At 40.1% G+C, this 15,548-nt stretch overlaps 3 protein-coding genes across 11 annotated transcripts; 1 reads left to right on the top strand and 2 right to left on the bottom strand.

Annotated features, from left to right (window-relative positions):
* Positions 1-144: 144 nt before the first annotated feature.
* Positions 145-4,394, bottom strand: LOC142946479 (torsin-1A-interacting protein 2-like). Of its 4 annotated transcripts, none has more exons than XM_076087790.1 (8): positions 4,246-4,394; positions 3,709-3,786; positions 3,477-3,575; positions 3,280-3,360; positions 3,007-3,192; positions 2,024-2,161; positions 1,733-1,876; positions 145-1,523 (listed from the first exon to the last, which is right to left on the bottom strand). In XM_076087790.1, the coding sequence occupies exons 2-8, from the start codon at positions 3,743-3,745 to the stop codon at positions 748-750; spliced, it is 1,461 nt and encodes a 486-aa protein (XP_075943905.1). In that variant the 5' UTR covers positions 3,746-3,786; positions 4,246-4,394; the 3' UTR covers positions 145-747. The 4 variants fall into 4 exon arrangements, with proteins under 4 accessions (XP_075943905.1, XP_075943908.1, XP_075943907.1 ...); XM_076087793.1 differs by having other exon boundaries at positions 3,477-3,572; XM_076087792.1 differs by having other exon boundaries at positions 3,709-3,767; positions 4,246-4,354.
* A 21-nt stretch (positions 4,395-4,415) lies between these two features.
* Positions 4,416-8,302, top strand: LOC142946478 (torsin-1A-interacting protein 1-like). Of its 3 annotated transcripts, XM_076087787.1 has the most exons (8): positions 4,417-4,611; positions 4,876-4,998; positions 5,115-5,282; positions 5,766-5,870; positions 5,967-6,104; positions 6,232-6,354; positions 6,452-6,502; positions 6,604-8,302. In XM_076087787.1, exons 1-8 carry the CDS (start codon positions 4,545-4,547, stop codon positions 7,362-7,364), a joined length of 1,536 nt encoding a protein of 511 aa, XP_075943902.1. In that variant the 5' UTR covers positions 4,417-4,544; the 3' UTR covers positions 7,365-8,302. The 3 variants fall into 3 exon arrangements, with proteins under 3 accessions (XP_075943903.1, XP_075943902.1, XP_075943904.1); XM_076087788.1 differs by lacking the exon at positions 5,766-5,870 and having other exon boundaries at positions 4,416-4,611; XM_076087789.1 differs by lacking the exon at positions 4,876-4,998.
* A 2,074-nt stretch (positions 8,303-10,376) lies between these two features.
* LOC142946475 (uncharacterized) lies at positions 10,377-14,760 on the bottom strand. 4 transcript variants are annotated; one of them, XM_076087781.1, is made up of 13 exons: positions 14,611-14,760; positions 14,009-14,207; positions 13,713-13,852; positions 13,437-13,528; positions 13,070-13,343; positions 12,518-12,571; positions 12,351-12,413; positions 11,832-11,915; positions 11,618-11,709; positions 11,458-11,516; positions 11,151-11,303; positions 11,000-11,043; positions 10,377-10,882 (listed from the first exon to the last, which is right to left on the bottom strand). In XM_076087781.1, the coding sequence occupies exons 2-13, from the start codon at positions 14,205-14,207 to the stop codon at positions 10,769-10,771; spliced, it is 1,368 nt and encodes a 455-aa protein (XP_075943896.1). In that variant the 5' UTR covers positions 14,611-14,760; the 3' UTR covers positions 10,377-10,768. The 4 variants fall into 4 exon arrangements, with proteins under 4 accessions (XP_075943896.1, XP_075943895.1, XP_075943898.1 ...); XM_076087780.1 differs by having other exon boundaries at positions 10,377-10,885; positions 14,611-14,752; XM_076087783.1 differs by having other exon boundaries at positions 10,377-10,885; positions 12,518-13,343; positions 14,611-14,747.
* Positions 14,761-15,548: the final 788 nt, after the last annotated feature.

Below are 15,548 nucleotides of genomic sequence, written 5' to 3'. Positions count from 1 at the left end.
AGTTTCACGCGCACAGACACACACGTTGCTCTTCTATTCATTCATCAACTGGACACCAAACCGTGAGTAAGCTGCTGAATTCCTGGGCGAAATAAATATGTCTGAAAGAACCTTAAAAAGGAAGCCATAAACAACGACAAAGCATTTTAAATTACTTGTTTATTGGCACTTTAAGGCACATCCAATTCCTGCACTTTTTTTTTTTTTTAATCAAACTCTTAACTGTAGTGATTATATACAGTCTCAGTGTGATACATGTTTATGTGTATATAAAAAGGAACATAGGAAGTTCGGTTAAGGCACGTGGTGCCATGTAGGTTTGAGTATCACAGAAAAGAAGTCATAAAAATAATAAACCCTGTGTTGTGATACCAAAAAGAATAGCTCTGTATTGTCAAGCTTTGTGATGCAAAATCCACAAAGCCCCAAGTTGAACCATCTTATAATTTATCTATAATAAGATTTGATCAAAGTACTACAAGAATAAAGCACCATGATGAATGCCCAGAGATTATTTTTCTTCTTTTTACAAACATCCCACAACATAATCTTAATATTAAGTGTCTCATTTATACTTAATGCCTTAATCTGTAGTGAGCTTCATTATAGCAATTGTAAGAAACCTTTGGGTGTTTAAAACCACTGTTACTAGCCTCAGAATGACTGGAGTCACCCAGTGAGAAATCTGATAGATAGGCGGTAGTTAAGTGCTTAGACTAAAAGTTCAAGAGTGACTATTTATGTCCACTAGCACCCTTGGTGTTCTATCCTCTCCTCTGCTGCCACAGGCAGGATGAGGTGAGAAATACGACTCCACAGTCCACCGTACTTGTCGAGGTCCATCCTGTCAAAAGATACTGGACGGCCATCGGAGAGGAACTTCTTCTGAAGATGGTCGTCCACCATCTCTTCCACAGTACTCAGGCGAGTCTCGGCGGGAATCTCCTCTTCTTCCCCCAGCAGCACTGTGAAGATCAGACAAGTGTTCTTGTAGGCGGCGTTCTCGTGGTCGCAGTAGCGATAGAAAATAAGAGTGGAGCCTGGAGGCAGCTCCTCGAAGCGGTCGATGACAGCCACGGGTTTGTCTCCTTCGAAAGCTCCCTGCAGCTTGGCGTCGATGTCCAGTTTGACCTGGTCGCTGTCCTGGCTGGCTTTGCTGGCTCCATCGATGTGGAGGACGGAGGCGTTGAGAGAAGACGAGAAGGCGGAGGCCAGTCTCTGAGCCAGGCAGTGCAGTGTCCTCTCGCCTCTGTGGCCTGCAGTCAGGATCAGACTGACCGGCTCGGTGGGCTGGGCTGTTTGGAGGTGCCTCAGCAGGTGGATCTTGCTCCTATTCCAGAGCTCCGCACGCTGGTTGGGGAACTGAGTCTTTACTTTTTCCAACTGCCTGAGGAAGATGTCTATTTGCCGCACTTCATCTTTCTGAGGTGGAGACTTGGGTTGGAAGAGATGCGGCCACAGGAAGGCAATTACTAAGGCAGTTACTAACACCACCACACCAGCTGCTTTCAGGATTGTAATTCCTATGGAGAGAAGGCACGTGTACTTAGCAAGTCATTTATAATTGTAAATGCATAATATACAAAGTTAGAGAGCAGTTATTTAAATGACAACCACTGAGATGGTAAGGCCTTGGCAGTCATTTGATTTAAATATGTATCTTAGCTTTAATCACCATGACACTAAAGAGAAACAAGAGGATATAAAAACAAGGATAAATCAACAAGATTACCTCCACGATTTCCAAGAACTGCAGGTTCAGCATCAGCAGTCTCCTGAGTGGTAGGACCAATGTTTTCAACATCTTCGTCCGTCTGTGGGGAGATGGTGTTCTTCTGTATATCCTCTTCTTCCTTCTCCGGGCAGCGCTCATCATCTGACCAACGGGAGACCAAAACAACAACTGGTTAGCACACAGCTACGTGTTCATGCTCCCTCACTGGCTTCCCACCAGTGAACCCCACCTGTTGTGTTAGACTGGAAAACATCCAGTCATTGGAATTTCGAGAAAACGCACACTCACCCTCTCCAGCGTCGGGATTTGTTATGTTTGAGTCTGGGGTTTCCTCATCGGGTCCATCTACTTGGTCATTCTTTTTGCCACCCAGGGTTGGTGGGCTGGTTGTTTCTGGTGCTGTCGTCTCTCCAGGGTGGTGTTCTCCTGATAACATGAGAAAGCAGCTCAAACAATGGTGTCTTTACAGTTACATTTTAAGAGGGATTTAAAAAAAGAGAATTGCCTCTTTATACTCGCGGTATTAAAGGATGGGCCATCCATCTTATATCAATACTCGGATGCCCACATGTATGATGAAACAGTTAGTCACTGTAAATATTCATACAGCTACTGAATACAAATGCCAATACAATACTATGACTGAAGGTCAGTTTGTTTAATGACATCCACCTGCAAGTTGCAGTGGAGAAAGAGCTAGGAACACCATAAAAATACACTAAAAGAACAGCTGTAAGAAAAGCAACCACGTACATGACAGGGATGGTAAAATGCAGGATACATATTTGCTTTGGTGATTTGGCTTCGTTTTGGGCATAAAGCTGTAATGTTGCATCTACAAACATCCACACAGAGCTTACAACTCCATATGAATGTAAAGTGTGAATGCAAAACATTTGGAAGTTCATAAAATGGTGAGCTAAGCAAAAAGGATTTCTGCAACTGAGCAATATTCGTGGTGTTCGTGGCAAGATCAATATTTCCATATGGAGATGATGTTTAATGTGACTGCAATGACACGGTGGAAACCTCACCTCATTGCACAGATCAAACGCCACAACCACTGCATAGAGCACACAGTAAATTCACTTTAACACAGTGAAGTGGGCTGTTAGAGAGAACAGTTACAAAACTGCGACAAATGACACAGGTCTGTAGCGAGTGTTTTCCGAAGTGGGTAAATATAAGTGCCCTGGCTCTTTGACCATGTGACCACCATGGATAATTAAGTCTAAATCACTTGTTATAACACTTAAGACAGGAACACTCACTGGAAATCTCCTCCGCTGTCATGTTCTGTTGCTCAGTTGTTGGTGTCGCTCTCTTGTCATCACCATGACTTCCTTCTTCAGCCTGAGGTGGGTTGCTGTTCTCCTTCACATTCGGCGTTGTGTCGTCTTCTGGAGGTGAAGATCCTTCTGTTAGTGGCACCCGCCTCTCTTCAGGTGAATCAATGTCTGTAATAAAAAATAGAAATCAAAGTTCTAGTCCAACTGAACGGCTAATGTTTAATTTTCAATGAAACACTAATACTATATACTTGCTTTTAACGTCAGGCGGCACCACGTCTCCACCATCGTCGTCGTTCGTCTCTCTGTTTGTGGATGCGGATGATGAAGCTGAATCTTGTCGGGTGAGACAAGAGACCATGTTTGATTAGAACAGCAGATGCAGAAAAAGCATTGGGTAAAGACACGTTGAATGGATTAATATTGACCTCGCTTGTGTTTCTTAACGTTACCTTCTGAGAGTCGCTGCTTTACGGTCTCCTCCTGTTTGGACTCATCAAATGCTGAGACATGGTCCATATGTGTGGACTGAGCTTCTTGTCCCTTGCCTTCTGATTTAAAAGAAAAAAAAAAAAAAAAAAAGGTACATGACACATCATGTGAATTTAAACCACTGTCTGCTGTAAATGTTTAGTAAACATACTAGTCCAATATAACCAATATCTGTCCTTTTAGTAACGTTACCTGCTGTGTGGTGGTGATCTGTTTCTTGCTCGGCCATGTCTTTGGATAGGGGCACTTCACTAAAGAGACGGTTCAAGGCTGCATGAGGAAAATCGGTATAAAGCACTTGCTTTTTTATGCGTTATCAGTTTTAGACAGACTGTCGTCACAGGTTCAAAGTCTGGAGTAAACGATGGTTATAAACAAAAAGCACGCAAAGGCTTCCTGACCTCAACGCTGGAAATATTGAATTGTCTGTTTCAAGAGCCCTGAGGGTAGCTTGGTGATATCTGGAGGTTAATTTACTGAATTTGCAGACATTGTAAGGAAACTAAAAAAATTGTAGTTAGCTAGTTATTAGTGCTGCTAGCAAAACTCGCTCAGAGAGACCGAAGCTAATATAATTAATCTACCGTAAAGTGTTGATTAGCTACCGACTAGCTACCGATTTAAGTGTCACACAAGAGATGCTGGTTACACCAGTTAGCCGGGCTTATTTCTGAAAGAATTAACTTAAATAACATACATATATGTTGAATAGTCATTTCTAATTCTTACCACACGTAACCCTCGATCACATCGCCGAGGAATATGACCGGTGTACCGCTTCCTTATCTTTTTAAAGCTTGCGTTACGTGTATCGCACTGACAGCTCACAAACATCCAGTCGGAACGTTCAGCAGTGCCCGTGTTTCCCATCGGGATATTTAAAATGTGACATTTACCGGATATCAACGGCGTTCTGCCACAAAATGGTTCCCCTAGACAACTACAAGGAAGTCAGGGAAGCTTGTCTATGAGTGAACACGATGTGTTTATCGTGTTAATTCATATATGTTTATATAATCGTTATCTTAATGGATTCCAGGGTGTCTGAAGATAAAGAGTCTCACCAGTTGAGACGATCAACAAGGAAGTCATCGGGTAACGTTAAATATGAGCAGACTGACTGTTTTACAATTAGCTAGTTTAGCTATCGAAACTAAACGGCACTCAAAGTTTGACTAGAAAACCCCTTTCATTTATGCTTGAACTAATTTTAGCTGACTTAGTCAATGTAGACGATCCCCAGACTAGGCAACTGCTAGCAAATGAGCTTTACGTTAACGTGTAGCAGTTGTTTTGAAACTTTAACCTACAGTGATTGGGGACACTCGGTACAATAATGTCTTTCTGCTCCTCCTTTAGTATTTACTGTTGAACCGACCCCCAGGGGCCCTCTCAAGAGGACCAGAAAAGAGTTAAAAAAACAAGCTCCTGTTCGAGCTGTCAATGGCTCTGGAGATATGGAGAATGGCTCCGATGATGAAGGTGGGATGCTCCAGTTAAAACTTATTTGCCTAGTTGTTACAACAACAGTTGCCCAACAGTCAGTCCTTTTCTCAAGTCGGTGTGAAAAATGGAGACTTTTCTGTCCCGTTTTACAGAGTCCCCTGGCAAGAAGGGCCGGGCAGAGACTGATAGACCAGTGGATGGCGGTGGAGATGAGAATGAGATGGATGTCGGGGAAGAAGATCTGGAGAGAAATGAAGACCAGGAAATGGATGTTCTACAGGATTCCTCTTATGGCACTCATCGACCAACAACGTGCCACGGTTAGTGCTGCAACTAATGAAATAATGTCATTATTGATCAGTCTGAAGTGACAACTTCATATTGCTTTATGTGACCAATAGTCCACAAGTTCAATGTATATCATGACCCGTTATACACAACTTAGAAAGGCAGCACATCGTAACACTTGAGAGGCTGTAATCAGCAGATTTGGCATTTTTGCTTTATTCAAAATTAACCAGTTATCAAATTAATAAATAGTTTCTTCACCAGCCAAAGTTGCTTAGTGATATTTGTATATCATTTTATAATATTATTAGAACACGGTCATCTTTGTGTCCACCAAAGCACATGTTATGCATGCAGGCGCTATCAAATGACAAATGTGGCATCTTAGGGTACTCTGATTGTTTACCTCTGACATTATAAATCTCTGATTCATAAGACTTGTTGCCACTATCGGATCTAATCACCGGCAGTTTTTAGGTTTTTATCTAAATCGAGGTGTTCTCTCTATACATCAGGCGATCTTGGAGGTATGAATTTATCCTCACGTGTTGTGCTCGGTGAACGCCACAGATCCAGTGTTGCTGTAAATTTAGAATCAGACTTGATGAAAACCAAGAGAGGTATGGAAAGGCTATGGATTGATACTGCATTAATCTGAATGATTACATCACGGGAAAATTATACAGTCATCATAATCTGTTTTTTTTTGTTTTCAGTAAAACCATCAACAAAGGAACCTGTAGCCTCCACCAAGTCTGCCGCACAAATCAGACCACCAGCAAACAGAAACAATGTGTCGGTCACCAGCATGGCCGACTACAAGAAGACGATGGAGGCCAAGGCCCAGAGCACTGGTATTGTAGCCGTTTTTATTTAGCTAGATTTTAGTTTAAAAAATGTGCATTGCGTACCTGTCCAATGGATTTACATCTCCCCAAAAGTGATCATATTTGACATTGATAAACTCTGCCTCACCTTCAGGTATACCAACAGTTAACCATCGAGTCCCAAGTGTGTACCCAGCCTCAGAGAAACCCTACACAACGCGTCAACGTGTGAATAACGTTCCGACAGAAAAAGAAACTGCTCAGTACAAAAAACAAGGTATTGCAGCTTCAACTGAATATTTCAGTCATTAGCAACATGTAATGTGGCTGCGACATGTTTGACATTGATTTAATGAGATTTTCTCTTTTACAAGGGATAAAGAAAACTGCTGTTATCAAGAAAAGCTCCGGATATTCCTGTAGAGGTGAGCTATCGTCATTTCATTTGCGTTATCTTCACACCCAAAGATACTTGTTCTACATTATTTGCTATAGTACATTTGAATATGGCCTTGTGTCCTTCCAGGCTTCATGTGGTGTTTGTGGCGTTTGGTTCTCCTGGCGCTGCTCTGTTCGGCCCTCTTGCTGGCATACAAGTTCATCCCGGTACTCAAAAAGACTGCAGCTGTAAATCCAGAAATGTTTGCTGATCGTTTGTCTCTTCTTGAGACTCAGTTCCCTAGTCAGCGGCCTGAGTTGTGGAGGATGAGCAAGATCCACCTGGAGAAGCACCTCAAAACAGCCCATCCTACAGAGCCGGTCAGTCTGATCTTTACTGCAGGCCACAGGGCTGAGAGGACACTGCACTGCCTGGCTCAGCGGCTGGCCTCCTCCTTCTCATCCGCCCTCAATGCCTCCGTCCTTCACATCGATGGAGCCAGTAAAGCCAGCCAGGACAGCGATGAGGTGAAGCTGGACATTGACAGCCAGTTGCGAGCAGCCTTTGAAGGAGACAAACCAGTGGCTGTCATTCATCGCTTCGAAGAGCTGCCTCCAAGCTCCACCCTCATTTTTTATCGCTACTGCGACCACGAGAGCGCTGCGTACAAGCGGGTGTTCTTGTTGTTTACTGTGCTTCTTCCTCAAGATGAGGTCAAGCCTGACCAGAGTCTGAAGGACTTGGAGGAGATGGTGCACGACTATGTCAAGGAAAGGCTGGTGGACTCCAGCAACCAAGCCGGCTTCAGTGACATGGACCTTGACAAGTACGGGGGACTGTGGAGCCGCATCTCCCATCTTATCTTACCAGTGGTGTCTGAGAAGGAAGTGGAGCAGAAAGGATGCTAATGAATCAAGCTAGCCGTCAATGAGGATGTGAGAATACCACTCTGGACCAGTCTGATCCGCCCTTGGCACGGTACAGGAGCTATGAACCAGAGAAGTAACATGTAAATATAACGCGTGTGCCGTTACATTTCACATATATACTTGAGTTTGAATGATTGACCGTTGTATTGATCTCCTTCTGTCGAAGATGAGGTTATACTTATAGGCTGCAGTCCAATGTTGATGATTCTGTTTAACGGCTCTCAAGATTCCCAGCACTGAGTTTTTACACGTGCACACATGTACAGGCTTTTGCAAGGATGTGACAGTGGCACCATCGTTCCACTTCCAAAGTAGCGTATAAAATGCATATTCTCATTCAGATTTAGCATACTATATACATTATTTAGTTTGATGTATTCCCCCTGTTTTGATTTGAAAGCACTTTGTTCAACAGCTTTTTTTTTTTACCCATCTAAGAAGAGTTCTTGTTGAACAATCAGCATGAATTACAATGGGTCCTTCATTGGAACTAATGAAAAATGTAAAATCTTTAATTGACATCTTTGTTTTAGGAGGAAATTTCTTGTTCTGTATCTCAAATCTCAGACAACTGATGGCTTGCTTTATACTTCAGTGTAATATCCCCATGGAGATGTGTGTCCCATTGTTCATTTAATTCTCTTGTGTACACAATTGGATTTGCACTAAAATGTTTGCTTTATCTATCCTTATCAAGAGTGCTGGCTTTTATGAAGATAAATATTTTATATTCTTTGTTTTTTCCTGAATGTGTATATTTGTGATATGTTGTCTCTTTCCTAGATTGGAATATTTTTTGATAAATGTGTTGAATATAAAAGGCTTTGTTCTTTGCAACTGTTGAAATGTCGACTTTGAAACGTACAGCTTCCACTAAGTGAATTGAATTTGTTAAAATAAAATATTACTAAATATTAGTCAACAAGTCACGAAATGTGCCTTAAACACTCACATGGAGAAGAATAGACTATATTTTAAACACTCGTGAATCATTTAATACTGCATCTTCACAACCTCGGAACCCAAACGAGGTTTCTTGCAGAAAGTTTGTTTCTGATTTGTTTTTTCCTCATTCCTCTTATGTTGTCATTCTGAGATGAATTTAGTTTTGCTCACGTGAACGTGTACATTTTCAATAAAGATTATTTTGATAACTAGAGAAGTTAATAATTGATGTAACTCATTGTTGTGTTTTCTTGGAAACAAAAAAAAAAAAAAGTCTTTCTACGGCAGAAACTGAAGACCTGCCTGCGGGTTCCTGATCAGCTACAACAGCAGAGAGAGTTGCGACGAGCACGGTGTGTCATCGTCACTTCACCATTGTAGAGTATGTGAGTGGACACACCCGGAGCCCAACTCCTTATCTCCACTGCTTTCAGGAGACCTTCAGATGCAAAAGCACAACAGCATAAGAGATGCTTTTTAGTTTGATAGCCTACCGTGTTGTACACAAGTGTTTCAGATTTTCATAGTAAAAATAGTTTACCAAAGTTCCCAGTGGTCAAAATGTTACCTCAGGAGGATCGTCTTTCTTTGACACCTGTACTACTGGCGTATTAGTAAAGACTGTCAGTGTGCAGTCACATATGTTAATATATATATGTACAAACTTTTTATTCCGTTAGGACAGAAATGGCACACTTTTTGTAAGGTAAGGATTAAAGTCATGACCAGAATGCCATTTTATTTTTCTCACCAGCACCCATGTGTAATATAAGAATATTAACCTGCTTTAGTTAATAAACTGTGGTAAAGTGATGGAGTGTAGGTCCCACAACATCTTAAGAGTGCACTATACAGCTTTGAAACCAGGAAGTTACAACCGAAAAACACAGCAGCTGTTCAATCATTTACTAAGAGGTTAAGATGTATAACTCAGTATTGACGACACGGATCTATTTATGGATTTAAAATACAAAGCAGGAGAGTTCATGACTGTGTGATGTTTATTGACACTTGATGTTTATCTCGTCTACGTGACATATTCAAATATATTTGGAACTCGGCTGTGTAAAATAATTGAAATGTTTCCTTTGCTTTTATAGACCAGGAAATCAAAATTAATGTGAAAATGAATTAACATTTTCCGTGTTCTATTAAGAAACAAAGACATTTACAGCACGTTTAATCAACAGCAAAGTGATTAATAGGTGTGCCTCATTATCTTGGCATGTTGGCAGAAGTTTAATAATTATCTACCTGAATGTGGACACAGCTGATAGTTGCTCCCTTCAAGAGAACCATAAAAATGAATAATCATGTATGAATCACGCTTTGCTGTATGACTAGTGATACAAATGTCGGGCCAAATCATTTCAAAGTCACAGTACATAAATATTTGTTTACATATTGAACAACTGTGATTTACACGTTAACATTAACAATCCGGTCTCAATCATTCACATGTGGTTGACTTGTTTATGGAGTGTATATTTCTCTTTTTGGGACTATGTGTAGAATATTGCTGTTGTAATTAGGTTAAATCTTGTCTCTTGGTTGAAAGTCCTGTGTTTTATTCATCCTTACACACTGAACTACGCATTGCCATGACTTCAGATTTTCCTAGCGTAATCAACAACAGGTCAGCAGACTGATTTTATGATCCATATCATATACTAAAGTTTCCTTTAGTGGACTTACCTTTGCCCGTAAACACAAGGCGAGATTTATGCCATGATTGAGTGTTCAACATGTGGTATCATTCTTATCTCTATCATCCATCTATGTTTATAAACACAGTATTTCAGCTATATAATGTAGGTGTGTTTTTTATATGAGAAGTATATTCCAATCAGTTACTAGCTTGGGAAATGATCTGCATGGTACAAGGAGATACCTAATGAGCGAATGTAACTTCAGGAAATATTTGCAGTTTGATCTTGATAACAGGTGTAACTGATAAGTAGGGAAGTGACCTCCTTGGAAAAAGTTTAAAGATGTTATATGTAAACACTGAAACATTGTGTGTGTGGTTTGTACTTGTAGACAGTATTTTCAACTTCGGTTGCTTTATTGTTATTTTGAGATTGGAAACAACCAGGAAAACATAATTTTACATTATCAACATATGTTTTCATAACCTTTACAAAATATACTATTTAGATAAAAATCTGTTTTAAATGTGCAGGTCACAGCAGCAGTATACAAACAAGGTAGAGAGAATAGTGCAAAAAGAGTATCATACACACTAACACACAACTAAAAGAGAATGCCCTCTTAAACATGAGCATGCATACAAGTGTGCAACTTACAATCAGGAATCTGGGACTTTAATTTGATTTGTATTCATGATTAACTTTTAAAAATGTGACAAAAAACATACAACCCAAAAACAACTGTGAATTACATGCAAACACAGTACCAGCACACCTTCATGCGCAGGCCTACTCTTGCTGACATTCAAATATCCCGACAGCGACAGCTACAGAGAAACACAAGTTTCCAAAGGTGAAGATGACTGAGACAGCAGTGACGATCACTTCGGCTCCACTGAGCTTCTTCTGGAATTCAGAGGTGAAAAAGAGAAATGAACTGACATCTTAACTGCATAATTTGTTATAGTAGACAGTTGTCATTAAAACATGTTATGTTGTCATGATGTGAGTGGCTCTCACCACTTTGCCTTGTTGCTTCCCTCTCTCACTGTTTTGTAAACTCCCTGTAACAGAAAATAGTGACAGATATTTTGGTCTTCATAAGATTTCTATATTGTATTTAATGTGTATACTAATATTCACACACAGCACTGTAGTACAAGTCGTTCACCTAATTTGCTTCTCCCCAGTATTGCTTTTCGTTGAGTACTGCTTACGAAAAGCCAAATTGCATATAAGAGAATGAACAGTGTGAAAGCGACCATCACTTTCAGAAGCCAGTTCTTTCTGCAGTTGTCCGAAACACCGACAAAGATGACAGCGACTGTGTGTAAAACATATTTGGAAATAAAATCAGCGTAAAACAAGGCAGTGGCAACTAAGAGACCATGCAAGCTGTGACATGGGTTAGCAAGGATGCAAATAAGCGTATTTCCCTAAATGTCAAACTAAACTTAAAATCAGGTGAATCTCCTCACTTGTAAAAATCTGATGGATGACAGAAAACACTTTGGCAGCATGGTCACAGATCTCCTTTCTTGAACAGAACAAAAGAGAAACAATAACAGCTGTGCACAAAGTGTTAAAGTTGAGTTTCAGGTCAAACATTCAGGCAGAAGAAGAGGAAGTTGAACTTACAGTTCATGACTCGGTCCAATTGGCAGACAGACGATTACCAGCTCTATGAAATTAATCACTATCGCCACACACACAAGAGCAACGAGAGTGACCTAAACATGCACACACATACACACGTACAGACGTAAACACACAGTCAATTTTGATATATTTGATATAGATATATAGATATGTAGATATAGAGAAATGTTGTACAGCTCTTATTATTACTTACTTTAATAGGTTCAGCCACACACAGCAAGACCACAGCCGATATTTCTAACGCCGCACACAGCAGACTGCAAGATATCTGTGACCACTACACAAGAAATAAGATGCACCTTCACTTATCTCAATAAACCTGAATAATTAGTATTTAATACGTGTTTGTACACACAAGCACAGAATACGGACTGAGCCTACAAATGCCGTCTAACATTTATAAGATGTGCTGATTTGCAATACTTGTCTCTATATGGAAGTTTTACGTTAGAAAGATGAATTTACGTTTTCAGAAGAAAAATGCACTTATACAAAATGCAAACAATAGACACAACATGCAAATGACTACCACTAAGTACATAAAATCTATTATGAAAGTTGCTGAAGATTTTTATAAAAATCAAACACCTTTTTTTGGTTGGCATTCTGAGAAAGTCATTCAATATCTTTAAACTCTGTAATTACCTCTCTATAGTTTCCACTATAGAGTATGGGAGGACAGTTACTGACAACACAAGCCCTCATGTCTTACCTTATTTAGACAATGAGAAAAGGGGCTGTTGTGGAGGGCGGTAATGAATATATTAGACAGTGCCTGATGAGAGATAAAGAGAATTATACTTTTTTTTGGTATACTTTTCAGTAGGACTATTGTGTAAATGGCATTTACTGGGTAACATAAATGTATAAATACCATACCATTTTGAGTACCACCAAAAAACTGTCGACAATAATCGCCACAATACCTGCTCCCTGAAGACAAATCAAGAGAAACACGGAGGAACTGTGTAAATAAAATTGTCGACATTTATATATTAAAGGGCCAGTGTATCGAATTTCGTGGGATCTATCGTGCAGAAAGGCAATATAATGATCATAACTATATTTTCATTTGTGTATAATCAACTGAAACTAAGAATTGTTGTGTTTTCATCAGCTTAGAATGGGCCCTTCATATCTACATAGGGAGCGGGTCTTGTTGCACTGCCATGCTTCTACAGGAGCCCAGAATGGACAAACCAAACACTGGCTCACCTCTGACAGGATTGTGAAACTCCAAAAACGTGGTAAAGCCAGCCATATCACTGGAGTCTTGGAAAGGCATAATTGAGCGGAGGGGTATTCAGATGATTGCACTCTTCAACCACACCGCTAGATGCCCCGAAATCCCACACACTGTCCTTTTAATGCATAGATTTCTGCACAATGTCGACAAAACTCGATCAAATCCACCGCCGTGTCGCTCCTTACCTCCAATAGGTTGCAAATAACGAACACTTGCTGAGTGGTCATGCTTGACTCTGCAGTATTTGACTTAGTAGTACTTATTGTAGTACTTAGCTCAGTACTTATTGTAGTACTGAGCACAGTACTTATTGTAGTACTGAGCTCAGTACTTATTGTAGTACTGAGCTCAGTACTTGTAGTGGTACTTGGTTGAGTACTGGGTGTTGGTGTGGTGGTTTGACAGCCCTTCGCATCCACTGGTTCCCAGAATGTATCAAAAGTCTCAACAAATGTGGCTCTGAAATATATCAGACAAGCACATGTTGATGACAATCGTTTTGCTTTGCATTGTAATTATGACCTTTGGAAGGCAGTCATAGTGTTCGAATACCTGAAAGTTACGTCTACGTCTGCACCCTGTGCCATCCAGTTAACTTTAAGCCAAGATTTTTTTTGATTATTGCTATTAATAACAGCCGAGTCCTAAGGAGAGAGACAAAAGTAAAGCAAGCGTCACTTCCACAAGACAGATTATAAAGGCTTTGACTTTGAATTTCCCCGTAAATTTTAATTAAACGTGTTACTTAAAATGGAAATGGAAAGTATTCAATTATTAATGTAATGCATTTAATACCTCTAATAATGTAAAAATGGGATGGTTACTTACTGCTAAACCATTACAAAACAAGAGACGAGTCATAGAAGGGTCAAGCAAGATGAATTTTCCAACAGGACGGCCGCTTGTATCGCGCGCCTCCACCATAAACCCCCTGAACTGTGTGGCTGTTTGTGTGCTCCGGAGAGAAACTAGGTAAAAAGTTTGAAGATTCATTGGAGAGAAGGTGGAGGGACAGAAAATGAAGACAGCGTTAGTAGTGATAACCACTTAGGGAATGACAACTGCAACACATTTTGATAGTGATATACAAGCTTCCAGGAAAATGGATCCAATAGTCTCTGTACCTGTAATAGGGCCTCCCTCGTTTTCAGGTTTATCACAACTCAACTCAAAGGGCGGTTTAGTGTTCTGAGGAGCATGAAGTACCCCATCTCGTCTCCTATGCTCAGGTAACATTGAGTGACACGGCTGTTGGAAGACACCATTTGAAAACCCATGCACCTTTGCGATGATGTTAAGGCCAATCAAAATCCACAACCACATCTGTAAAACAAAATGACTTCTTCATAAACATGCAGTCACTGGAAATGAATAATCTTGACCTGAAACACCGTCACCGTGAGATTCAGCTGATGCATTGGCACCATAAGTATCATCATACATACTCCTCCAACTTTTGAAGAATGCAGAAGGACAATGACAAATTTACAAGTCCACACTGTTCACACTCAATATGCCTTTGAACTAACCCATCAATTAAAGTCAGCTGCTGTCTTTTGGAAAATGTCAATAATAAAAACTAAAATTAAGCCTGAAAGTCAACAGCAAGCATTTTTAGTGAGCTCTTTCACAGTATTATTCAAATACAAACTAGGATTTATAGCATAAGTCCTCAGTGGCAAATAATTAAAGACACACAGTAATAATAACAACTCTTTTCTCTTACCTTAAAATATTTGTGTAAAATGTCCTTAAAAAAGAAACCTTAAGTAAAGATGTCACACTACAGCCGTAGACACTTAGACCTTAGAACCTGCTATTTAAGTCTCTTCGATGAAAACGGGAAGAAACCTCAGAAATGGCTCCTCCTTCCGTGACAGTTAGGTGTGCGGTGTGTAAAGAGCACAGCAACAACTCAACACACTGAAGGAGGAAGTTAGAAAGGGCAATCTAAGTGCACGGCTGATCCCACCCACACGCACAGCTAAATGATTAAGAATTTACTGTGGAATACACCTGTGTCTCAGATTGTTCTCATAGTTTGTTAATTTCCCAAAAGAATGCAGGTTCCTTCATTTCTCCAGTCTCCTAGCACTATACAGATCCGAGTCTGCAGTGCCGATAGAAACACAGTTCCTTGATGAGTTCCTCAAATCAAAATAACTGTCAACTCAAAATCAGCCCATAATGAAATAGTTTGCTTCTTCTCTTGGAAAGTGATACATACAGTATGTGTCTGCTTCATTAACATACATCTTTGTATTTTCAAGATTTTACCATTATTTGGCAGTATGTAAAGAAGGTATAACACATGTGAAAGCATCAGCAGTCGTTATTTTGCAGTTAATAATGAGGGTAAGTAGAGGACCCTGGCAAAATGTAATGCTATTCCAATGTATAAATGTTGACAGTATTATATCAGTATTATCCTCTTTGGCTCTTTAAAATGTTGTAAACGCTAATGCTGGTAACAATGATTCAGCAAAGCCAAGCCATAAGCATAATAATGAACGCTTCGATCACCGGGGAACTTCTGTTGAAAGTGTGTGTCCAGATTGAGGTGCCATGCCACCTGTAGAGGGCCCATTTGAGCAGGTTTGACTTTTTTCTATAAAGGCTGGACTGCATATCAAATGACTTATATATATATATATATATATAAAT

The sequence above is a fragment of the Anarhichas minor genome, unplaced genomic scaffold (genome assembly GCF_050575085.1).
Source record: "Anarhichas minor isolate MPS153535 unplaced genomic scaffold, ASM5057508v1 ptg000010l, whole genome shotgun sequence".
NCBI lineage: Eukaryota > Metazoa > Chordata > Actinopteri > Perciformes > Anarhichadidae > Anarhichas > Anarhichas minor.
The sequence above is the reverse complement of the archived record's forward strand: the minus strand, read 5'-3'. Positions and strand labels throughout refer to the sequence as shown.

Coding starts and splice junctions, on each gene's coding strand:
- LOC142946479 (XM_076087790.1), bottom strand. CDS start 3,745: ATGGCCGAGCAAGAAACAGATCACCACCACACAGCAG. Junction 3,576..3,708: donor AGATCACCACCACACAGCAG/GTAACGTTACTA, acceptor CTTTTAAATCAG/AAGGCAAGGGACAAGAAGCT. Junction 3,361..3,476: donor AAAGCAGCGACTCTCAGAAG/GTAACGTTAAGA, acceptor TCACCCGACAAG/ATTCAGCTTCATCATCCGCA.
- LOC142946478 (XM_076087787.1), top strand. CDS start 4,545: ATGGATTCCAGGGTGTCTGAAGATAAAGAGTCTCACCAGTTGAGACGA. Junction 5,283..5,765: donor TCGACCAACAACGTGCCACG/GTTAGTGCTGCA, acceptor TCTATACATCAG/GCGATCTTGGAGGTATGAAT. Junction 5,871..5,966: donor CTTGATGAAAACCAAGAGAG/GTATGGAAAGGC, acceptor TTTTGTTTTCAG/TAAAACCATCAACAAAGGAA.
- LOC142946475 (XM_076087780.1), bottom strand. CDS start 14,207: ATGTGGTTGTGGATTTTGATTGGCCTTAACATCATCGCAAAGGTGCAT. Junction 13,853..14,008: donor CGAGGGAGGCCCTATTACAG/GTACAGAGACTA, acceptor CTTTTTACCTAG/TTTCTCTCCGGAGCACACAA. Junction 11,517..11,617: donor ATTGGACCGAGTCATGAACT/GTAAGTTCAACT, acceptor GTTCTGTTCAAG/AAAGGAGATCTGTGACCATG.